Below are 23,941 nucleotides of genomic sequence, written 5' to 3'. Positions count from 1 at the left end.
TCCATCTTTACAATTACCTTATGTGATGCTAGTTTTTTTAGGTGATATGTTATTTGAAGTATTTGTTTAGATGCCTTTTACTTTAGACATTAGAATGAAACAGAATTAAACTTTGTATGGAATATAGAGGCTTTTAATAATGGGAAATATTTGCCTATGTTGCCAATATTGCAGTTTCTCTACTAGTAAGGTGTTGAAGTGCAACTTAGTCCGCCTACTCTTTGCCCAGTAGAGAGCAGATGTCTGGTGCCTCGTCTTTGAGCCCCTTTAATAGTAGAGAAAAATTTTTAATTGTGATACAATATTTATTATACTTACCCTGCATTTATATAGCAGGACCCCAATAGGTCATGAGAGGTAGGGTTGGTGTATCTCCAACCAGTTGGGATTAAATTAAAAAAAAGTCCATTATGCCTCCAATCAATATACATGGTATTGTATATAGTATAGATGCCTTATTTTGATGAAGAGGTATGTAAAGGAATGGTCCAGGAATCCAGAGGCCACAATTTGATTTTTTTCAACTCTCCACAGTGAAGATTCCAAATACATAGAGGAGAGAATAATGTAATGAAATTGATGTCGCCAACACGCAGCTTTATCAGTGATCAGCGCATTACCAATCTTGTTTCATCCATACCTGCTAGTTCCCTTTAGATTATTTTGAAGCATACCTAGACATGGTCTGTCATTTCATCTGTATTTCTGTATGTATTTCTAAAAGAGGAGAACTCTTTTAAGATATAAAAACATAAGCAAAAACATAAGCATACATTGCCACTGCTAAAAAAGTAATACTTTCTTAAGGTCGTCAAATTTTCAGTCTGTACGCCCATTTCTCCAGTTTTTGTAAGAATGTTTTTCTTACTTGAGTTGAGTTTTAAATAAGGTCTGTCCATTATGCCCGATTGTTGTTTCTTTTGCCCTTTTGAACTATAGGTTCCCCAATTTTTGTTAAAGAAATCAAGTCTTGTGTTGTGTAGAATTTCCCACACTCCAGATTTTGCTGATCGCATCCTTTTGGTGTAATTAAAAAACACCACAACAGCTTTATTGAGTGTAATTAACATAAAATAACTGCACATATTTCAAATGTCCAGTTTGGTAACTTTTGTCTACATCTGTGAAACTATTACCACAATTAAGGTAATGAACTTATATGTTATGTCGCCTTTCAACAATTTTCGATTTTCTGACACCAACTGGGTGTCCTGCGATTCAGTTCACTTCTGGCACTAGCTCCCCTGAGTTGGCACAGACCCCCAGATTAAGGGCTCAGTCCCACAAGACTGCCCCACTTCAGATGCCAGCTGCAAATGGAATCCTCAGTCTACCCTCCTTTCTGCCCAGCTGACTACAAATTTGGGGGTTCCCATGACCCTCCCCTTAGGTTTGATGTTTCACTAGAACTCACAGAACTCAGGAAAATGCTGTGCTCATAGTTAGTTTTAATGTAAAGGGTACAACTCAGAAACTGCCAAGTGGCAGTTACCTAAGGCAAGGTCTTGTGGGGGAGGGTAGAGCTTCCGGGCCCTATCGAGGGGCACCACCCTCCCAGTGCATCGATGGGTTCCCCAGTCCCCAAGCTCTCCAGAGCTCATCGTTCTAAAGTTTCTATCAAAGTTTCGTTTTGTGGGCGTGATTGATTAAATCGTTGGCTATTGGTAATAGAACTCCATCTCCAGCCTCCCAGAGGTCAAGTGGTGGGGCTGAAAGTTCCAGTTCGCCCATCACACGTTTGGTCCCTCTGGCAACCAAGCCCAACCTAAGCTGTCTAGGGCTCACCAAGGCTCACTCATTAGCATAAACTCAGGGGTGGTTGACAAGGGCTCCTTAGGAGTAAGACATGCCCATCACTCAGAAAATTCTAAGGGTTTTAGGAGCCCTGTGCCAAGAACTGGGACGAAGACCAAATATATATATATTTTTATTTTACCATATACATCTTCCCCGAAGTTTGCTCCTGCCTCTCTGTAATCAAACGCTATGTATTCTCTGTCTCTCTTTTTTGGATCTGACTTCTTTTAGTCAGAATAATTATTTTGAGACCCGTTTGACAACATGGATGAAATGGACAAATTCCTTAAAAGACACGAGTTACCAAACGTAATACAAGAAGAAATAGAAAATGTGAAGAGCCCTCTATCCATGAAAGAAATGGATTGTAATTTAAAACCTTCCCAGGAAGAAAATTCTAGGCTCCAATGGCTTCACGATGAGTTCTATCAAACATTTAAGGAAGAATTAATGCTTCTTATGCCAACTCTTTCAGAAAATAAAGCGGAAGGGGATAGTTCCTTTCTCATTTTATGACTCATATTGTCCTGTTACCAAAACCAAAGAAAACTGCTACAAGAAAAGGACAAAACGTCTATACTCAAAGCTACAAAATATTGATAGAAATTACAGAAGATCTAGATAAGTGGAGAAATATGTCCTATTTATGGATTGGCCACTTAATATTATTAAGAGGTTAATTTTCTCCCAAATTGATCTGTAGATTTAACATAATACCAATCAAAGGCCCAGCAGGCGTTTTCTGGGAAGAAGTTTCATGTTGATTTAAAAACTTTTATGGAAATTCAAAGAACCTAAGAGAGCTGAAAAAGAAAATAAAAAGCAATAGAGCTAAGTTGGAAGACTTAGATTACCTGGCTTCAAGACTGACGGCAAACCTATGGCAATCAGGACAACGTAGTATTTAGGGAAGGATAGACGTATAGATCAGTGCAACAAGATAGTCCAGAGATAGACCCACACAGTGTTGGATCGACAAAAATGACCAAAAAATTCAATGGAGAAAGGGTAGTTTTTCAACAAGTGGTACTGGAACAATTATGTATTATAAGGAGAAAAGGAACCTTGATTCTTATCTTGCATCATACACAAAAATTAACATGAAGTAGATCTTAGGCCTAAACGTAAAAGCTAAAAGCTTTAAAATTTCTAAAGGGGGCCGGCCCAGTGGCGCAGTGGTTAAGTTCGCAGGTTCTGCTTTGGCGGCCCAGGGTCCCTGGTTCTGATCCCGAGTGTGGACCTGCGTACGCACCGCTTGTCAAGCCATGATGTGGTAGGCATCCCACATATAAAGTAGAGGAAGATGGGCACGGAAGTTAGCTCAGGGCCAGTCTTCCTCAGCAAAAAGAGGAGGATTGGTGGCAGATGTTAGCTCAGGGCTAATCTTCCTCAAAAAAAATTTTTTTTTCTAAAGGAAAATATAGGTTAAAATCTTCACGACCCTGGGATGTGAAAGATTTCTTAGCATAGACTATCCACCAAAGAACTAAACAATAAGTCAGAGGTCATCAGCTAAATAATTCTGCTCTGAGAAGGACTTCATGAAGAAAATGAAGAGGCAAGATGCAGACTGGGAGAAAATATTATCATATAGATCTGATGTAAGACTTGTTTCCAGGCTATATAAAGAAATTTTACAACTGAGGAATAACACAGACAACTCAATGAAAAGGCAAAAGATTTCACTACGCCCCTCACAAAAGATCCCAGTGATCATGCACAAACACGCTCAACATCGTTATTCATTAGGGAAACGCAAATTAAAATACAAATGAAAACAAAATGCCGCTACACACCCAACAGAATGGCTAAAACTAAAAAGACTGACAACGCAAGTGCTGGCAAGGGATATGGAGCAACTGGAACTATCATACATTGTTGGTGGGAATATAAAATCGTATAACCAGTTTGGAATCTGGTCCAGCCCTTTTTCATAGTGTGAAATATAATTTACCATGGGAGCACCAATTTCACGTCTACATATTTACCCATGAAAAATGAAAACACACGCCCATAAAAAGACAGATGTACAAATATTTAAAGCAGCTTTATTCATAATAGCTCCAAACTGGAGACAACTGAAATGTCTATCAGCAGAAGAATGGAGGAACAAATGGTGGCATATTCGTACAATGACATACCACTTGGCAGTAAAAAAGAACTAAATACTTATGCGTACAACACTATGGGTGAAGCTTGCTTATGCCGAGTGAAAGAAGCCAGACACAAAAGATGACATATTGTATGATTTTATTTATGTAAAATTCTAGAGCTGGAGCGAGTAATCTATAGTAACAGAAAGGAGATCAATAGTAGCCTGGATCCTGGCGTATGGGGAGATTGATTGCAAAGGGGCATCTTTTGGGGTGATGCAAATATTCTATATCTTGATTAGGATGGTAGGTATATGTGAAAAACTCATCTAATGGTACACTTAAAATATGCATTAATTATGTATAAATTATACCTCAGTTAGTTTGTTTTAAAGTGTAAAAAAAAAGGGGGAGGTAATGTCAAATTGTTGTCCATCCGTGGATGATAGAGATGCGATCTGTGCTTTTGCCATTTGGATAATCACTTTTGGTTCACTCATTGAATGATCCCTCCTTTGCCCATTTTTCTGCTTGTTACTTCTATTGTGTATTGAAGTTCTCTGGCGGGGGTGGGGCGGGAGGAGTCAGTGTCTGTGTCTCTGTTCCATTTCACTGATCAATTTATCCTGTCTTAGTTATTTTAGCTTCATAATTAGCCCCATTATCATTGTTCTCTTTCTTCAGGAATGTTTTTGATTTTCTTGACCCTGCGTTGGTTTGGACACATTTTATAAAGAGCTCATCTGTTTCTGTGTTCTATGAAAAACCCTATTGGAATATTGATGGATGTTGTATCGATTTTATAGATAAATTTGGGTAAATTTTGAATTTTTGCAGTATTAAATCTTTCTGTTCATAACTGTGGTGTCTCTCTCCTTTTATTAAAATCTTCTTTAATGTCTCTCCATACAATTTGTCATTTTCCCTGTAAAGTTCCTCCACATATTTTGAAAGATTTCTTCCAAGGCATGTGATATTTCTTAATTTACCGTAAGTGAAATTTTCCGTCTAATTATGTTTTCTCATGGTTTATTGTTGATATATAGGAATGTGATGTTTTTTCAATATTAATCATAGATTCGGGGGACATTTGCTTTTGTTTTAGAAAGAAGCTCGTTGGTGGATTAGCAGCATTCGTCGTGTATGTGCACACACTGGTGCATATTTTGGAAAGCAGTTGTGTTCAGGTTGAGCTTTCCCAAAGTCCTTGTTATTTTGTGTAGTCGAGCCTCTACATGTGAGGTTGGCCCCGAGTGGCAGGAGAGGCTACTGATGGAGCCATAATGTGCCTGGCTCTGCGTCTGCTCAGCCGTTCCTGCCGTCATGGGTGTCAGTAAGAGGGGCCTCTCGTCTGGCCAGTATCCTTGAGTTAAGACATCCACGTATTTTCTCATCTGGGGATGGTTCCTCATGATGCTGGCTGTAATTGTTAAAAACGTGTCACTCTTCTCTTTTAGTATCCGGAGTGTGATGCAGAAGTATCTTGAGGAGAGAAATGAAATAACCTTTGACAAGATTTTTAATCAGAAAATTGGTAAGTCCTGCTTGCTCGCTTGGCATGCTGTCATTCAGGATGGTGTCGGGAGACAAACAGTTGCATACATGCAGCCCTAATGCATTAAATGCTTTATAGCTCAAGCCGGGAATGACGGGGATTTCATGGAATCAACAGGATCCTTAACGATTGCTTGTATTCCTAGTAACGCATCTTGTGAATAAGCTATTGGCAGACAGACTAGTTTGACTCTAGGTTTTAAGGCAGTTTGGGGGTTGCCAAAAACAAAGGATTGGGTAGGTGGTGGGCAGAAAGAAGCTCTCCCTGGACCCGCTTCTGACGCTGCTGTCGTACTTTCTGTGATCACAGGGAGCTGGCCTGTGTCCTCAGAAACGTTACCCCACTCTTGTGGTTTGCTGTCTCCTTCCAAAGCGTGGGGCTGGCTCACTGGATCTCATCAGGTTTCAAGGGTTTGTGGGTTTTGTGCCCTGCTCGTTATTGTCAGTTCCACATCAATTACTCGTATTCCTGTGGCTCCTTCAGAGTCTCTGCTTAGCGTGTCACCGGGACTCCACCTGTGGTGTACGCAGATTAAGCAGCCAACTCTCACCGGCTGATGCACAGCCGGTCATGGCCCGTGCTGGTCTTGGCCCGTGCAGACGTATGGCTGTGGAGGAGCGCTCTGTGCCTACCAGCAGTTAGTGCCCAGAGAAGTTCGACTGGGCAGGAATCGCTTCACTGTGGGGTTTCGAGGCGAATGAAGAAATGAGATGTGTTATGTTCTCACCTGCGAACTGAAAGGCTGGCGATTTGTTTAGAGGTGACTGTCAGCCGGGTGAGGTTAGAGCCGTAGTCCACGTACTTATTTTTTTTCATTCCCCCACATCAGTTCCTGCCATCCGGAAATTTCCTAAACAATATTTTGTTCTCATCTAGGATAGGATTCGTCATTTGGCCCTCCAGCTGGCTGTCTTGTTAACCTGCCCTCGGTGATGTGGCAAACAGATAATTCTAGGGTTTTTACGTGAAAAATGCATAGCTAAGTGTCAGACAATAGGCAGTTCTTTTTCATTCTTTGCACCTTGCTGGCTTCCTGCAATCATTCAGACAAGGTTTGCTGAGGAATTGGGTCTTAGTTTTCAAATTATTTTACTTCTAGAGGAAATTACTTACTGAAGGTCCCTAGGACTCTATTTCTGCGTTTAGTTCGGTTTCCGTGATTCATAGACGCGGACCGATGATCCCTTTGGCACTGAATATTCTTGGCGATCATTCTGGGCGGCCGTTCCGCTCACAGGTACGGAGACGTGGACTCGGGCGGTGCAGCGACTTGCTCTGGTCCCCAGTTCTCCTTCTCTGCTCTGATCATCCTTTAAAGACTATTGGAAAGGAAACAGTGAACATAAAATGTGCTCCAGAAGGTCACCCGGTGAGCACTGGATAGATTTTTTTAAAGAAAGAGTTACGATGCTCTTTTTTGTTCATGTAGAGCAGAAACTGGTACCGAAAGTCTTTGGATTTTTGTAAACCAATTTTCACCTGGTCACAACAATTAGTCCTGTATTAAGGCGGTCTTCCATCGACATAGTTTCTGTGATAACCTGTGAAATACAGTGGTGGAAAGGTGGGTGACGTGCTCTGGAGAAGCAGGTGACGTGTGGCCTGTCTGCGGTGAGGACAGTGTGTGGAGAGCTGATGGCCCCGGGCCACACGGGAAAACTTCATCCTGCTCGTCTGCATTTGGGTGGGGAGCAGATCAGTTAGAAGGGTTTGGTTTTAATCTCATTTTTTGTGGCCACTTCTCATTGTTTTCATGGGATCTGGGTAGCCGTCATCCATATAAATGCTCTCCTTTGCTTCTGATTTTGTCCTAAAAAAATAGAAAATAAAACTGTCATGATAACAAGAGAGAGAAACTCCATGTCTTTGGAAGGGAAGAGAAAAAAAGGATTATTTATTACTTAAAATTAAAAAAATTTTTTTTTTACCGCTTTATTGAGATATTTTATATAGCATAAAATTCACCCATTTAATGTATACAGTTGAGTAGTTTTTGGTGTATTCACAGAGTTGGGCAACCATCAACACGGTCTCATCTTAGAACATTTTCAACACCTGAAGAAGAAAGTTGGTCCCCATTGGGGGTCACTCTCCATTCTCCCCCTCCCCCACCCCCTCCATTCTGCTGATGTAATTTCTGTCTCTGTGGATTTGTGTATGTTGGACACTCCACGTAAGTGGACTCATACAGTATGTGGTTTTTGCATCTAGCATCTCTCAGGATAATCTCTTCCAGGTTTATCCGTGGTGTAGCCTGGATGAAGGCTTGCTCCTTTCCTTTCTCCGCTTGATAATATTCCACTGTATGGATGGACCACATTTTGTTTATCCCTTCATCTGTCGATGGATATTTGGGTTGTTTCCTCTTTTTGGCTGTTATGAATCATGCTACTATGAGAAGAGGGTATTTTTTAACATATAATTTGAGCAAGCGGATCCCTGTTATTAAGACACGCTGGTGGATGTGACAAGCCCGCCCTCGTGCGCGGCTCTCATTCCAGTCTCTGAAATGCATTGAGGGTTCCTTCTCCCTTTGTGTTTTTGCTCCTCGCTCCTCCTCCTGTGACCCCTTTCCTGTCTGCCATCTCCCCAACACACGTGCCAGCCCCCAAACATTGTCTTTTCCATTTTGGTCTAAACCTTAGCTGAAGCTGGCTCCGCGAGACTTTGATCTGAGCACCTAGTGGCGTTCGTGTGGCCTCATCCTCCGCTCCAGCCAGATTCCACCCCCAGAACAGCCTCACGCGGCACTGATGGTCTGTGACTTTTATCTCAATGGAGCTATTAAAAAAAAATTGTTTAAATAAATAACTCTTTCTTCCCTTCTTTCCAGTTTATGAGCTTGGGGCTGGTGAGCTGGGTGGGGGGAGCTGAGTGTAAACTTGGCTGCAGGAAAGATCAGCCGCGGAGTGGGGGTGGGGCTGGGGAGAGCGCACAAGGGGATGCCCCGGACACGAGTCTATCATTATGTTTTGACACAGCTGTGTATTTAGGGTGTCTAGCCCTTGTCTGTCTGGTCCCTCCTTCTGCCGTGTGGCATTCTCATTTTCTGGCTGGGGATTGGGAGTGGGGAAGAACAGAAGGTTGACAGAGGTAGGAGTAGGTCTCCCTGACTCCCTAGGTCTTCTGTCTTCCTGTGACAGCATCCTCCTTTTTCTCTTTGTCTTCGCCATCTGTTCCGTCTGCCCCTTTCCGTGACTGTGTCCATGTGTTACCGCCTGGTCGACTTCTGTGGTTTTCTCTTGTTGCTCTTTCTGCCTATCAACTCTTCTCTCTTCCCGTACCTCCCAGCATCCCTCATGCTGATGGTCAGCACAGTGTCGGGAGGACTGCCCTCCGATGGATGCTGTAGCTGATGCTGACGTGTAAAAATATTTTGTGAAGTGAAGTGTGTAGAAATCTTTCATTTACATGGCCTGTGCGGCTTTGCTGAGGTGATGGGTGATGGGCAGACCTGGTGGCTATGCCCCAAACTGGTTCTTCCGTTGGTTTTCTCGTCTATAGATGTGGGACTGAGAATAGTACCTTCTTTGTCAGGTTGTTGTGAGGATTCGGCAGGAAACGTGTGTGACGCTCTTAACAGAGTGAGTGCTTCTCAGCAGATGCACAGTGAGTGGAAGCTCTTAAACGAAATTGTTGGTTATAAAAATATCGAGTCATACACAGAAGTAGACTAGGATAATGAACCCCCGTACATAGACATCACCCAGATTCAGTAATTTTCAACATTTTGCTGTACTTGCTTCATCCATCCCCTCCTTTTGTGACTTCTGCAATATTTTAAAGCAATTAGCAAACCCCTCATAGCATTTCAGCCCCATGTACGTCTGTAAAACACAGGAATGTTTTCTTGTACGACCGCCATGCCTTTATCCCAGCCAATGAAAGTGATGATTCTTAGTTTAGTATTTAATGAGGATGCTTACTTTAATACTGCGTCTGATGAATGCATAAAGTCCCTTTACTCTCGTTTGTTTGAATCAGGATCCAGATTTTGTTCTTGTATTGTAATTGATGACAGCGTCTTTTTTAATCTAGAACAGGTACCCCCTCGGCCCCCTCCCCCACAGGTAATTGACTTATGAAGGAAACGGGGCCAGTTTTCCTGTAGAGCGTTCCGCATTCTGGGTTTTTCTCTTTGCTGCTCCTATTTCCTACATTTCCTGTAAACTGAAAGTCAGCTCCAAACGCTCGATGAGATTCGGCGTGAATTTTGTGGCGTGAGGGCCTCACAGGCGGTGCTGAGCGCTTTGTGGCAGGAGGCGCACCCCACACAGGCGGGCCTCTGTCCTCCCGTCTCCAAAGGGGGCTCAGGTGTGGTCAGCGCCCAGGTTCCTCATTAAGCCGTTGTCTGCTGTTTGTTTCATCTTCATGGGTGATATCTGCCTAGATCGGTTATTTTCTTAGGGAGTGGCAAAATGGGGAGTTTTCTCGTTATGTCGTTCCTCCACATCTAGGACTTGACTCAGCAACTTGAGCTCTTTGGTTGCCTTTAGATTTAGTTCGTGTAGGAAGGGTGGGTGTGGTTGGCAGAATTCTCAGACGTCTCCCATTGCCTTCGCCTCTGGGGTTCCTTCCAGGAGTAGCCAAGCTGAAAGGGATGTTGCAGGTGTCATTACTGTTGCGTTGTGGGTGGGCTTCATCTGCTCACACCAGCCCTTTAAGAGCAGAGCATTTCCTCAGGCTGGAGGCAGAAGAGGAAGTCAGGGATGGAAGCACAGAAAGAGTGCACGTCCTGTGGCCAACTGTGCAGATGGAGGGGCCCACATGGGAAGTACTGTGGGTGTTCTCCAGGAGCTGAGTGACCTCTCGATGGCAGGCAGCAAGGACGCAGTGACCTCAGTCCTACAACCACAGATGCTGAATTCTGCCAACAAGCTGAATGAGTTTGGAAGCAGCTCCCTCCCCGGAGCCTCTAGATACGGACCCAGCTTGCCAACACCTTGGTGTTGGCCCTAAGGCGGGAAACCCAGTGGAGCCCACCAGGGCCTCTGACCTGAGCGACCGTGAGCTAATAAATGAGCGGTGGTTCTTTTTTTTTTAGGAAGTTGAGCCCTGAACTAACTACTGCCTAGCTCCCTCTTTTTTTGCTGAGGAAGACTGGCCCTGAGCTAACATCCGTGCCCGTCTTCCTCTACTTTACATGTGGGACGCCTACCACAGCATGGCTTTTTGCCAAGTGGTGCCATGTCTGCACCCGGGATCTGAACCGGCGAACCCCCGGCCGCCGAGAAGCAGAACGTGCGCACTTAACCGCTGCGCCACCGGGCCGGGCCCCTGAGCGATGTTTTTAAGTCACTGAGTCTGCGGTGGTTTCTTACACAGCAATAGAAAACGAACCCAGCAGGATCAATGCTTAATTCTTTGTTTTTAATTGCCAGTTTTCAGAATTAAAAGGGTTAAGTGACAGCTGCTTTTATTCTCTTTCTCATCCTTATATAGAAATTATATGTCTTACTGGACATGAATTAAGTTGATTCCAAATTTGCTGTCAGTAAAACTTACACATTTCGATATTGACACTGTTCTTGGTTTGGCTCATTGAAGGGATGGTTTTAAAGGGACATTGGGTTTTGAATAGACAGTCAAATCAATTTGGCAGTTATGCTTGAGATGATTCTCTTGATAAGATATACTGAAATGATAATTTCATCATATGCAAGTGAGGCACATGGCATTTGATAAATTCCATCTGTCTGTCGACAATCTACTTAGCTTCTCTGTCTGCGTACCCACTCCTATTAGGGGAGGAGGTTTCTGATTAGAAGGAGAGTCCAAAATAGGTCCTTAATTCGTGAAGTATGCAAATGTCGCTCTCGTGTATAAAGAACATCACGGTTCATGTAACATTATGTCATGTATTGCCACAGGAGACATTTCATTTTCTGACACTGACTTCAGAGTTTGATCCAGAGTTTGAAAATTAATCTTTTTGAACTTGCGTGAAATAGTCTTGGTGTCCGAATCATGACTTTTGGTCAAAATAAAACTTGGCAATTTTTACTTTTTTTAAAAGCAGCTTTATTGAAATCTATTGGTATTACCTGCCATAAAATTCACCCATTGTAAGCGTACACTTTGATGAGTTTTAGTACATTCACAGAGCTGTGCAGCCGTCACCACAATCCAATTTGGAAACAACTCCACGCCTCACAGAGACCCCTTGTGCCCATGTGTGGTCACTTCCTGTCCCCGTCCCCAGCCAGCTGCTAATCTGCTTTCCGTCGCTGTAGATTTGCCTTTTCCGAACCTTTCATGTGAGTGGACTCTTACAGTATGGAGCCTGTAGTCTTTGCATCTGGCCTCTGACGTAGCCTGGGGTTTCGGAGGCTCGTCCATGCCGTGTGTACCGGTCCTCCGTTCCCTTTTGTTGCTGAATAATATTCCGTTATATGGGTAGAGCACACTTTGTGTATCCATTCAGAAGTCGATGGACACGTGGATTATTTGCACTTTTTATCTATTACAAACGATACTGCTGTGAACATTTGTGTACAAGCTTGGATATACATTTTCATTTCTTCTGGTTATGTAACTAGGAGTAAAATTGCTAGGTTGTATGGCAAATTCATGTTTTTTTTTTTTTTGAGGAAGATTAGCCCTGAGCTAACATCTGCTGCCAATCCTCCTCTTTTTTGCAGAGGAAGACGGGCCCTGAGCTAACATCCGTGCCCATCTTCCTCTATTTTATATGTGGGACGCCTGCCACAGCATGGCATGCCAAGCGGTGCTGTGTCCACACCCGGGATCTGAACCAGTGAACCCTGGGCCGCCGAAGTGGAACGTGCGCACTTAACCGCTGCACCACCGGGCCGGTCCCAAATTCACGTTTAACTTTTTAAGAAATTACTAATTATTTTCCAAAGTGGCTGTACTGTTTTACATTCTTCCATCAATTTATGAGAGTTCCAGGTTTGTCATAGCTCCTCAGCACTTGCTGTTGTCTTTGTGATTATTGGCATTCTGCTGGGCATGTTGCTGTGATGCTGAAAGCTAGGCCACTGGGATTACAAATACCATCAGGGTCACCCACGGTGGACAGATTTCAGCGGAGCTTCCAGACTAAGACTAGGAAGAAGGACCTGGCCACCCACATCTGAAAAATCAGCCATGACAACCCTGTGAACAGAGCAGAGCATCGTCTGATAGAGCCCCGGAAGGTGAGCGGACGGCGCAAAAACCAGGCAGGTTCCGCTCTGCTGTGCACACGGTCGCTAGGAGTCGGAATTGACTCACCAGCACTGACAGCAGAGTGGGTATGAAGTGGTGCTTCATTCTGGTTTTGATTTGTGTTTCCCCAACAGTTAATGCTATTGAACACGTGTGTACTAATTAGCCATTCTTATGTCTTCCTTGGTGAAATGTCTGTTTAAATCTTTTGCCCATTTTAAAAATTGATTGTCATTATTTATATTATTTATCATATGGATAATTTACAAATTTTTTCTCCCAGTTAGTGGCTTCTCTTTTTCATTTTCTTAATGGTGACTTTGGGAGTGCAAAAGGTTTTAATTTTGATGAAGCCCAATTTATACATTTTTTTTAATGAATCATACTTTGGTGTCATATCAAAGAACTTTTTGCCTGATGAAATCTACAGAGATTTTCTTCTATTTTATTTCTAAAAGTTTGATCATTTTAGCTCTTATGTTTAGGTCTTTGGTCGATTTTGAGTTGATTTTTGTATATGGTGTGAGGTAAGGGTCTATCTTGTTTTTGTATGTGGGTATCCAATTGTCTGAACACCGTTTGTTGAAAAAATGTTTCCTTTCCACTTGGGTTATCTTGGCACCTTTGTTGAAAATTAATTGACCGTAAATGTAAGGACTTACTTCTGGACTCTCACTTTCGTTCCATTGGTCTTTGTTTCTGTCCTTATGCCAGCACCACGCTGTCTCGATTGCTGTAGCTTTATAGTAAGTTTTGAAATCGGGAAATAAAAATCCTCCTACTTTGTTCCTTTTTCTAAAAATTGCTTTTGGCTATTCTGGATCCTTTGCATATGCATTTGAATTTTAGCATCAGTTTTTCAATTTCTGTAAAAAAAAATCCTGCTGGAATTTTGAGAGAGATTGTGTTGAATCTATAATTTGGGGAGAATTGCCATTTTAACAATATTGAGTCTTCTATGAAAATGCAGTGTCTCTACATTTATTTAGATTGTCTTTAGTCTCTCTCAGCAATGCTTTGTAGCGTTGTAAATTCCTTGGGATTTTTCTACATGTGGGATCCTGTCTCTGAATAAAAACAATTTTACTTCTTTTCAATCTGGTGCCTTTTATTTTTTTTCAATTTTTCACTTTGATTTCCTAAATACTTTTTATATTGGTCTCAAATGTATTTAGCCTGATTTCAAAGAACATTTACCTAGAAAGAATGCATAAATTATATTTGGCATTTGGGGTTAAGGCATAAGAAATATACTTGCCGTGAGCTTTGAAAACAAAAGTATATATTTCATTATAAAAAGAATACATTGGAAAAGCAGAGATTACTACCTTAGAATATCCTTTAAAAAAAATTTCTAAGCAGTCCTTATGGAAATAAAGATGGACGCAGATATGTCATAGGCATTTATTTAAAACATTTGGTAATTATACAAGACCACAGAATAGTAAGAAACATAAGTGACAAGAAAACATTTTAGGGTTATCTTTTTGTCAGTTTCAAAGAACAAACTTTCTAATCTAGTTCAGAATTTATAAAATTATTGCCTGAAGTGTTTTGTGCTTCAAAACACAATAGATATTGAAAACCTGCAAATATTTATAACGGTGCAACTTCCCACTCAAAGGCTGGGGTTATGTTACAGCCAATGGAGCATTTTCGCCTGTGGTTGGACAGCGGGAAATCCTAACCTGGGAACCAGCTTCCGTCTTTGTTTTCCCTTTTGTGTCCACCTTTGTCTGGAAGTGTTTGCTTCTGTCACTATGAAGGGCCTTCCCCTGACCCACACCCTCTGATGGACGGGTCACGGAGCCGGATTCCCACCCTGTCTTATCCATAAAACGTTCTCCAGCTGAGAGCAGGCAGCCACCACCCGGAAGAAAAACCTGGGGCCCCATTCAATGCTGCATCAATTATCCATCCCTTTGTGCAGACTGTCAGCGAGGGAAAGAGTTAAAGATCCATTTAAGCTTTCAAATAGGAGCGAGCAACACTTGACTAAGCAACAGCTAATTGGATTTTCAATTGAAAAGGCCACGCAGCAACAGGCACAGAGTGGCGAGGGAGCCCCGGGAAGTTAGGGACACAGATACTGTAGAGTTTCACCTTGGGTTTTCTAACAAAAATGCTGCCCAGAGAGCAGAGACACTGGAAGAGAGGGAAAAGCTGTTACTTAAAAACCTCCTGGCAGGCAGGCTTTTCAGCTGAGTTCTTATCTGTGTTGGCTTCGAGAAGCCTGGTGTCGGCTCCTCGCGTTGGCGTCTGCCCCAGCTGGGAGACGCCACCTGCCCTGCAGCGCAGCCTCTCCAGCTCTGAAAATTTGGGACAGCTGAGAGATTGGAAGCAGCTTTCAGAGAGGGTGAAAGGGCTACACCAGTTCCATGAGAAAATTTAGTTTTTTTAAAAAGCAGTTTATTAGGGCTGATTTTCCTTTTAAAACCATCATTCAAGTTCTAAGATCAGCCATAGTGATCACTTCTAAGAAAAATCAGAAGAGCGACATTTTACTGGAATAACACAATCCTTTAGCATCTGCTAATCACCAGAACTGTAGGAAGGCTGGCATCTTACCGCGAGACCCCCGGGCTGCAGGCTGGCGGCTGTCTCTATGATCTTTTAAGTTGTTGCCACTGAGCTTGCCCTGAGCTCGGCTGATAGCAATTACAGGTACTGTTAGTTTAAGACTGTGATGGCTCCCTGGTCCTGAGCGCTGCTCTGCTTCCTGGGCCAGGTAAACATAACGTGCCCAAGTTCACGCACCTCTCGAGAGGCACAGCCAGGATTGGAAGTTATGCTCTTTACAACTGCTTTTTTCTGCCTCTGGCCAGGAAAAGTGAGTGTGGAAATTAGCACGCACATGGCGTTTCTCTCTGTCTCTTTTTTAAATAACATATCGCCATATAATTCCTATTTCCTGTATAATGATGCTATAGTCCAGAATTGGGGTTGATGCACCAAGATCTCTCTCTATCAGATGTGCTTTGCTGAACGAGACATTCCCAATCGAATATGTTTTGAGGGCTTCCCTGGAAATGTCTGTTTAAACAAAAAGGCCATGGTCAAGGCTACGACAGCGCGTCAGGCCACAGAGGGCTTCCGTCCCCCAGCCAGCTTGCCCCGCCAAGGAATCTGTGTGAAACCCACAGACCTCTGGCATGCCAGTGTTGACCACTTGTAAAGTGTGTTTACGGCTGCCAAGGAGGTTCTGAGATTCATGCAAAAGGGCTGCTGGTGATGTTTCTGAGGCATGAGTTTAAGTCTCAAATGTGGGGAAGCCACTTTCTTAGGCAAGAGGTAAGCCTCGCCCGTCAGCCAGAGCCTGCAGCCGACTCAGTGTGCTAGCTCTCTCCCCGCCAGGGTCCACATATTGTAGGGAAAGAAATTTATACGCTCTGGCAGTATTAGCAAATGTGTGTGGTCTTAGTTTACATTGCTGGAGAATGCCAGGGACCTGGGAAACATCGCCTCTCCTGAAAGGGTTGTCCGTCAGCTTTTTGAACTGATGGTGGGGGGTGACGCTGGCTCGCGGACCAGCGCGATAGCTGTGGAGGCGGTGAGAAGTCACTGCCCTCCAGACTTGAAGATGGGATTTGTAATGAGTTGTATGGTGGCACGAAATTGGGTGGGAGGGACCGGGGCTTGCAGGGGACGCATGTCCCCGGGTCCAGTTAAAGGAGTTGCTCTGGTAAGAGGCTGAATGTGTAGGGTGATGGTTTTGTTCCTGCATCTTGGAATTACCGTGACTTGATTTGCACCCAGGGCCAGTTGCTGGAGAGTGTTGACACGCCCCCTTTGCGTTCTGCCTGATGGCTTTAGGTCGGCCTTAAGCTCGGAGCTCTGTCCCAACTCTGATCGCCTTCTGCTCGCTGACGAACAGAGAAGAGAAGCCCCAGCAACGGTGGCGCAGGGAGAGTTGATCTAGTCCCTGAAAGAGACTGTTTATAACAGTGGAACACACAGAGAGAAGCCAGGACAACTTCCCGAAGGGCAATTTTCCTTGTCTTGTAAGATGCACTTGCTTTCCACAGAAATCTTTTTTTTAAAAAAATTAAAACTTTCACTGCTTTGAGTGTGAGTGAAAGAACAAATTTTTTAAAAAAAACTTGTCAGTCTTCAAAGCTTGCTCTTTAGGAATCCTCTGGCTACCGTCTGATTGAGGGCTGTTGAGAAGATCCAAGTTAGTTTTGTTTCATGGCTTCTGCTCTTAAACCAACAAGCGGGTTCAGAATTGTGATAGAAATGAACGTGAAATAGAATAGCTTCCTGGGAACATTAATTTAGGCCGTTTTCTTCCATTGCATTATTTTCAGAATATGCCTGATTTCCTCCTCATGAGGTACCACATATATAAGAATCCAATTGTTACTTATTTTTTTCCTTGTTTACTGATATGTCTGTGTTCCTCTTAAAAACAACTGTATAGAGGTATAATATGTATGCAGTAAAATACATCCATCTTAAGTATATTGAGGTTTGACAAAAGTGTACACCTGTGGAGGCCGGCCCGGTGACACAGTGGTTAAGTTCATGTGCTCCACACGGGTTTGGATTCTGGGTGCACATCTAGCACCCCTTGTCAAGCCATGCTGCGGCAGCATCTCACATAACCATAAAGGAAGACTGGCACAGATGTTAGCCCAGTGACAATCTTCCTCAAGCAAAAAGAGGAAGATTGGGAACAGATGTTAGCTCAGGGCCAATCTTCCTGACAAAAGAAAAAAACTGCCCACCTGTGTACTTAACTGCCACAATCTATTTATAGACCATTTCTATCACTTTACAAAGTACACTCTTGCTCCTTTGTATTCGGTTCACCGCAGCCCCAGGCAACCACCGATCTGCTTTCAGTCTCAATAGATTGCACTTGCCTTTTCTAGAACTTCCTATCAGTGGAATCAGATGGTAAGCAGTCTCTGTGTCTGGGTTATTGGCCTCAGCACAACGTCCTTCCTTGAGGTTCATCTCTACTGTTGCTTGCATTGGGATTTTGTTTCTTTTATTACTGAGTAGTATTTCTTTGTACGGACTTAACATAGTTCACTTGCTTGTGGATGTTGGGGTTGTTTACAGTTTGGGGCCATTATGAATAAAGCTGCTCTGGACCTTGTTGCATGAGGCTTGTTGTGAACACCGGCCATTGTTTCTCTTTGCTAAGTCCCTGGGGGAGGAGTTCCTGGATCTCCTGTGAGAGGTACGCGCACGTTGCGATTGTTAAATCGTTTTGATGAGTTGACCCCTTTTTCATTTTGAGATATCCTTTATCCTGGTCATGATATATTGTTCTGACATCCTCTTTGTCTAAGATTAGTATAATCATTCCAGCTTTCTTGGTTTTAGTGTTTGCATGGTTTATCTGTTCTCTAATCTCTGCCTTTTAATTAGAAGATTTAGACCATTTATAGTTAAATAATTACCAGTGTAGTTGGGTTTAAGTCTCACATCCTTCCATTCGTTACTTTGTTGCTTTTTGCTTCTTTTCCTGGCTTTTCGATTGAGTATATTCTAGTACCTTATGTGGTTGTTACTCCTGGCTTATTAGCTATATATATCTTCGTTTTATCTACTTTTTGTGTGTTTCCAGGCACCTTGGCTTCCCTGAACTCCTGCTGCCCTGGGCTCAGCGAGACCCCATGGGCTGCCTGGGTCTCCCTCCCAGTGTCACATTTCAGAACGTACCTGCAGGCCAAGAGTGGCCCATCCTGGCGCCCTGCTAGTTTATTTCCCTTCTCTTGGGGACCACACCCCTTTCCACGTGTGAAGACAATTATTTCCTATATTTTGCCCAGTTTTCTGGTTGTTGTGGTGGGAGGTTAAGTCTGGCCCTGGTTGCTGTATTATGCCCTGAAGTGTAGTTTTCAAAGTAAAATATTTGGCTCTTGGTGGGAAATGGGTTAAATATACGAAACTGGGACAACCTGTAAAACTCTAGACTTACCACCCCATTGTTATAACTTCACATAGTGACTCAAAGATGATGATCACTTTCCAGCAGGATGGGCAAATCTGAAAGTAGAAGCTTTGAGCAAGTCTGTTTCAGGACCGTTTGATGATCGCAACAGTTACCAAGCCCTTGGGCGCTCAGCATTCTAAGTACAGAGCTCGGTCAGTCTTCAGAATAACCCCCGCGGAGAGCGTTGGTAGCCCCATCTCACGGGCGAGAAGGCCGGCACCCAGAGGGGAAGCGACTTGCCCGGTGTCTTGCCCACAGCGACGGGGCTGAGCTGGAATTGAGCCGACAGAGCAGGACTAATTAGGAGGGTTTTCCTGATTGTGTAGATGAAACGTCTTATGGGGCCGCAGTGGAGTTCAGCTTCACTAAGGCCGGAACTTCACGCAGGAAGTGGTTCGTTTCTTCCTGAAATAGCTCCGTGTTGCCGGGACAAAGCGGGGTGATTAATTTCCCACAAGAAATGGCTCCACCCAAACCCTCACCCTCTCTCCATCTTCTCTCCTCCTCTACTCCCTCCTCCCTCCCTCCTTTCTTCCTTTACTTTTCCGTTCCTTTCTCTTTCCCCTCCTCTACCTGTCAAAAGAACAATAAGAAAATGGCAAAAAACAATGAAATAAAGACTAATCCCAGTTTAATTTATGGAAATGTAGAATATTGGGTCTAAATGCAACATTAGATTTTATGCGTCCCGGTCCCTTTGTTTTATTGATGAGGAAATGAGGGAACATTGGCACAAAGTGAGTCGACTGAACCCACACGGCAGGCGCTGGAGTGTAGGTGTACTCACCGTGGTAGGATGTGGGTGTCGGCTGCCTGCGAGGTGTGGTGAATGTCAGACGGGCGTAAGCGTCCTGTCTGTGCTGTGTGGCTAATGACAGCAGGTGACAAGAAGGAGACCGGCCAGGCGATTGCTTCAATTTGTCGTTTAGGGAATGCTTCTTTGAGGAAATAATTGGTTTTGAGAAGGAAGGAGCCATCCCTGTGCAGATCAGATAGAAAAGCATTCTCAGCAGAGAGGGAACAGCATTCCTGGCAGAGGGAACGCGTGGTCATTAGCCGGGGGGGCAGAAGGAGCACAGTGCGATTCAGAAACAGCCAGAAGGCCAGCGCTGAGTGAGGGGGGGCAGGCGCCGGGGTTTTGTTGTACGTTTGGTGGGAATCTCTGGTGGGTTTTGACACACGTGTTCTCTGTTTTAAGATCGTTCCTGCCTCTTTATGGAGAGTGAATTGTTGGGGTCAAAAGTGGGAGAGAGGAAGCAGGGAGATGAATCCAGAAGATGCTGGTGGTGGCTTCCGTCAGATCGGGGCGCTGGAGATGCGGGAGGCGGTGGGTTGGGGATGCATTCTGGACGTGGAAACTGACAGGTTGGCTAATGAGTGTGGGGAGCGAGGGAACAGAAGACTCAGGGAGAACTTAAGTGCCATTTTGGGGGGCGATAGTTTACTTAATTTCCATGATCTAGGGGAATAAATACATTCTCTTAAGTATATTTCCTTTAATTATTCAAAACTTTGGATAGTTACTGTACAGAAAGATGAAATGAGACAAAGTGACACAGCGGCGTGATGGAGTTGGGCGTATGCTAGTTCCCGGTGCCGGAGGCTTGGTGAGGCCGTCTTGTTCCCATCTGTCTCTTGCATCCTTGTCTGTGTGCGTCCACTGCCACAGGGCGCCTGCACCCGATCCCACAGCTTCTCCTTGAGCCTTAGCGAGCCGGCTCTTGGCCGTCTCCTGCCTAGAGATCACTTCCTGGGTCGTGTGGTGCCCCTGTTCCCTGAGAACAAATCCAAACCTGCCTCATCGTCTCCTCCCCTCACCGGAAAACCCCAAACTCAGAAACCAAAACACACATGTGCACACGTGCACACCAGACTGGCCCCTTCCCTCCCCTGCTGTTGATATTGATAATACCGCCGTTTCCTATGACACCTGGATCGCAAATTGTGACACCCATTGACCTCTCTGCCCTTGTCACTCATGCCCTGTCATTTTCCATCTCTGCCACCACTTTAGTCTCTCCCTAAGAGTTTCCCCTAATCCAGACACTGGATGATGTGACTCCACCCGTACCGTGACCCACATTTTTCAGGACTGGCTGTCCATCCTAGTTTTATTTTCTTTCTTGATCCCCTTTTCTACCTGTTGGGCGGTAGTCTGAAGACACCGTTTCCTCATGTCGCGTTTGTGTTCTCAGCCTGTCCTGAGCCCCCGCTGCAGGAGAAAGCTCGTCTGTGACTGTCACTCACGTCACCGCGCCTGGCCTCAGTCCGTCTTCCTCCTGGCACCTGCCTTCACTGACGAGCGCCCTGTGCTGTCCCCTCCCCCTGCGTTCACGTCTGTCTCCCTCCGTGCAAGGCCCCCTCCCGGCTGGTGCTTTGCTCAGAGATCCACCCAGTGGAGGGCTAGCTTAACCCCTTATTTCTGATGATAAAACAGCCTGTTTTCTTACGTTGCTGCGTCACTGGTCTGTGGCATGCATTTGGCACTCACTGTGGAACATCTGTATTACACATGCCTCTCATGCTGTTTCCCTCGCTGGGGTATCAACTCCTTGAGACCAGAGAACGTCCGATGCTGTTCCCTCTGTAACGCTGAATTTATATGGCAGAGGAATCGACCCTTATTTTTCTTTTTGGTTGACTTTCTGTTTCCGCAGGAGGTCCTTTCAACGGCCAATACTGTAAACTCTTATTTGTAATGTTCTGTGTAAAGAGTGTATTTGTACACTGTGTCATGACAGCATTCCGGGGGGGAGGTAAGGGCCCACTGATCATACACCGGTGTCCCCTCCGTCACCTTCGCCGTGGGCCTCGAGGGCATCTGCGCTGTTGGGATGGGTGGTAGCGTGAACATCCTGCAAACAGGGGGATCAGCTGGCGGCTGTTTGGAACAGACAGGTCACAGACTGGCAGCTGTGTAGTTGTGCCCAGCCCACCCCTGCACTGTGTGGAAGGAACATTCATTGATAAAGCCAGGTTGCTTCCCATGGCAACATCCGCACTTCTGGGAGATGGTATAAGGCACTGAGTGTAACTTTCTTTAAAACATTAAGCCTGGGCCAGCCCTGGTGGCCTAGTGGTTAAGTGTGGTATGCTCTACGTCGGCAGCCTGGGTTCAGTTCTCGGGTGTGGACATACACCACTCTTCTGTTAACGTCCATGCTGTGGCGGTGGCTCACATAAAAAAAGAGAAAAAGAGGAAGATTGGCAATGGATGTTAACTCAAGGCGAATCTTCCTCAGGAAAAAAAACCCCACGATGTCAAGTAATTTGTCAATTAAATGACAGCTGGTTATAAGTTAAAATGAATTTGAGCAACATAATGAAAACCCATCTCATCATTGTAGTAAGTAGTCGCTCATATTCATTAAATTTCACGTCAAATATGAAACGCAACTTGGACTGCGAGTCTCTTGAGGTTCCCCAGGGGTGGGCTGTGGACTTTCCTGCCCCAGCAGTCGGCACGGGCAACCTCGCCACCTGGCCTTCCACCGTCATGGTTCTATTGTGTCTCGAAGGCGAAGGCTTTTGATAACGTGAACATTCTCATAGAAATACTCAGGGGGTGGTGGTAGGCAGGCACTATTAACACGTGGGGTCAGCACCAGGTCCCTAGTTTAGGTCGGCTTAGGGAATGGGATGGGGACACGAAAGCCCGTCTAGGGACAGGTGGTGGCAGATGAGTGTCTATGGCAGAGGCCGAGGCGAAAGGGAAGGGGTGAGAATTCAGCTTAGCCCAGGGCCTGCCATGTTGAGGACACAGAGCCCACCTCTGGAATCCTCAGACCTGGATTTGAGAGCTGGATTTGAGAGCTGAGCTTTTAATTTTTTATAAAACAATTGCCCACTTGTAATAAAAAGGATTCGCCAGCAGGCTTTTTGGCCTCTCAGAGCTCTCGGCGAACACCGAGTGTTATGTAAGGGGTAAATAAGCCCCTGGTGTCGGGGTTCTTCTAAATGGACCCTCCGCCTGCTGGTGGAGCGTGGCTCTCCTCGTGCACTGAGGCGTTCATGATGTAGTGAAGCACCCTTCCCACCGCCTCCCCCGAGGGACTGGCCCTGCCCGGGATTGAAGTCTCCCTCTGTCCTTACCTCACCTGAAGTTTCCTGCCTCTGAGACTTGTCTGCTTTCCCCGACCCTCTCTGGTCCATTGATCTCTCCATGCCCAGCTGGTGCTCTGCCTCTTCCTGAAACTCTGTGTGACCGTGCTGCACGCTGCGCCGACCTGCCCCTTGGGAAATTTATCGAATGTTTATTGAGCCGAGGAAGTCCCAGCCATTGTGCTGAGGATCAGAGAGAAAAATACAGAGGAGCAGGCGGTTCCCTCGTGGAGCCGTCAAGTAAATAACAAGACTTATACTGACATCTTAACATGATGCCAGCTGTCTATTCCAGAGGCTGGTGTCGTGTGTGACAGGGAAATGCTAGAGGTGTTTCCATAAACGCCAGGAATATAACAAGGAACCAGAAATGGATGTGTGGATCACCCGACGGGGCCAAGGACCCGAGAGGTGGAGAGCTGGAAGATTTGGAGCAGCCGACCTGATGGCAAACCCCAAAGCAGAAGGGCCCTAGACACCTGTGAGCAGAAGACCCAGAACCCAGGGTAGACACAGGCAAAGACTATGCAGACAGGCCATTACAAAGGAAAAACAGGGCCAGCCCTGATGGCCTGGTGGTTAAAGTTCAGCACGCTCTGCTTTAGCAGCCCAGGTTCAGTTCCCAGGTGCGGAACCACACCACCTGTCTGTCAGTGGCCATGCTGTGGTGGTGGCTCACATACGAAAAGAGGAAGATTGGCAGCAGATGTTAGCTCAGGGTGAATCTTCCTCAACAACAAAAAAAAACCCCAAAATAAATAAATAAAAAGCAAAAACAAACGGACCCTAAACATTTGAAAAGATTTCAACCTCACTAAAAAAATAAGGGAAAGGCAAATTAAAGTTACTCTGAAATAGGATTTTATTTTTTTATCTTTCAAATTGGCAAAAGATCCCAAAGTTCAGTAATGCTTTTTTTTTTTTTTGAGGAAGACTGGCACTGAGCTAACATCCACCACCAGTCTTCTTCTTTTTTGCTGAGGAAGACTGTCCCTGAGCTAACATCCGTGCCCATCTTCCTCTACTTTCTATGTGGGACGTCTACCACAGCATGGCGTGCCAAGCAGTGCCATATCTGCACCTGGCATCTGAACCAGTGAACCCCAGGCCGCCGAAGCAGAATGTGCGCACTTAATCGCTGCGCCACTGGGCTGGCCCCCAGTAATACTTTTGATGGGGCTGCGGGTTTCAGAACAGGTCCTCTGTGCCATTGCTGGTGGGACTATGTACAGGTCCTACTCCAGTGGGGCTAGTTGGGCCAGGTCTGGAAAAGAACAG

The 23,941-nt window shown here is 44.9% G+C and overlaps 1 protein-coding gene across 8 annotated transcripts in view; it reads left to right on the top strand.

The window, feature by feature from the left end:
• The window catches only part of GRK3 (G protein-coupled receptor kinase 3), a 128,273-nt gene that overhangs the window by 17,991 nt on the left and 86,341 nt on the right, over positions 1 to 23,941 (top strand). For 6 of the 8 annotated variants that reach the window (XM_070626963.1, XM_070626966.1, XM_070626962.1 and 3 more), the window contains one exon: positions 5,348 to 5,424. The exons of the other annotated variants lie outside the window; for them this stretch is intronic. In XM_070626963.1, the coding sequence (XP_070483064.1) occupies positions 5,348 to 5,424 (77 nt within the window). The remainder of the gene's footprint in view (positions 1 to 5,347; positions 5,425 to 23,941) is intronic. 8 annotated transcript variants of the gene reach the window in all.

This window comes from Equus przewalskii, chromosome 7, assembly GCF_037783145.1.
Source record: "Equus przewalskii isolate Varuska chromosome 7, EquPr2, whole genome shotgun sequence".
Lineage (NCBI taxonomy): Eukaryota > Metazoa > Chordata > Mammalia > Perissodactyla > Equidae > Equus > Equus przewalskii.
Note: the sequence above shows the minus strand (reverse complement) of the source record. Positions and strands in the feature narration are given on the sequence as shown.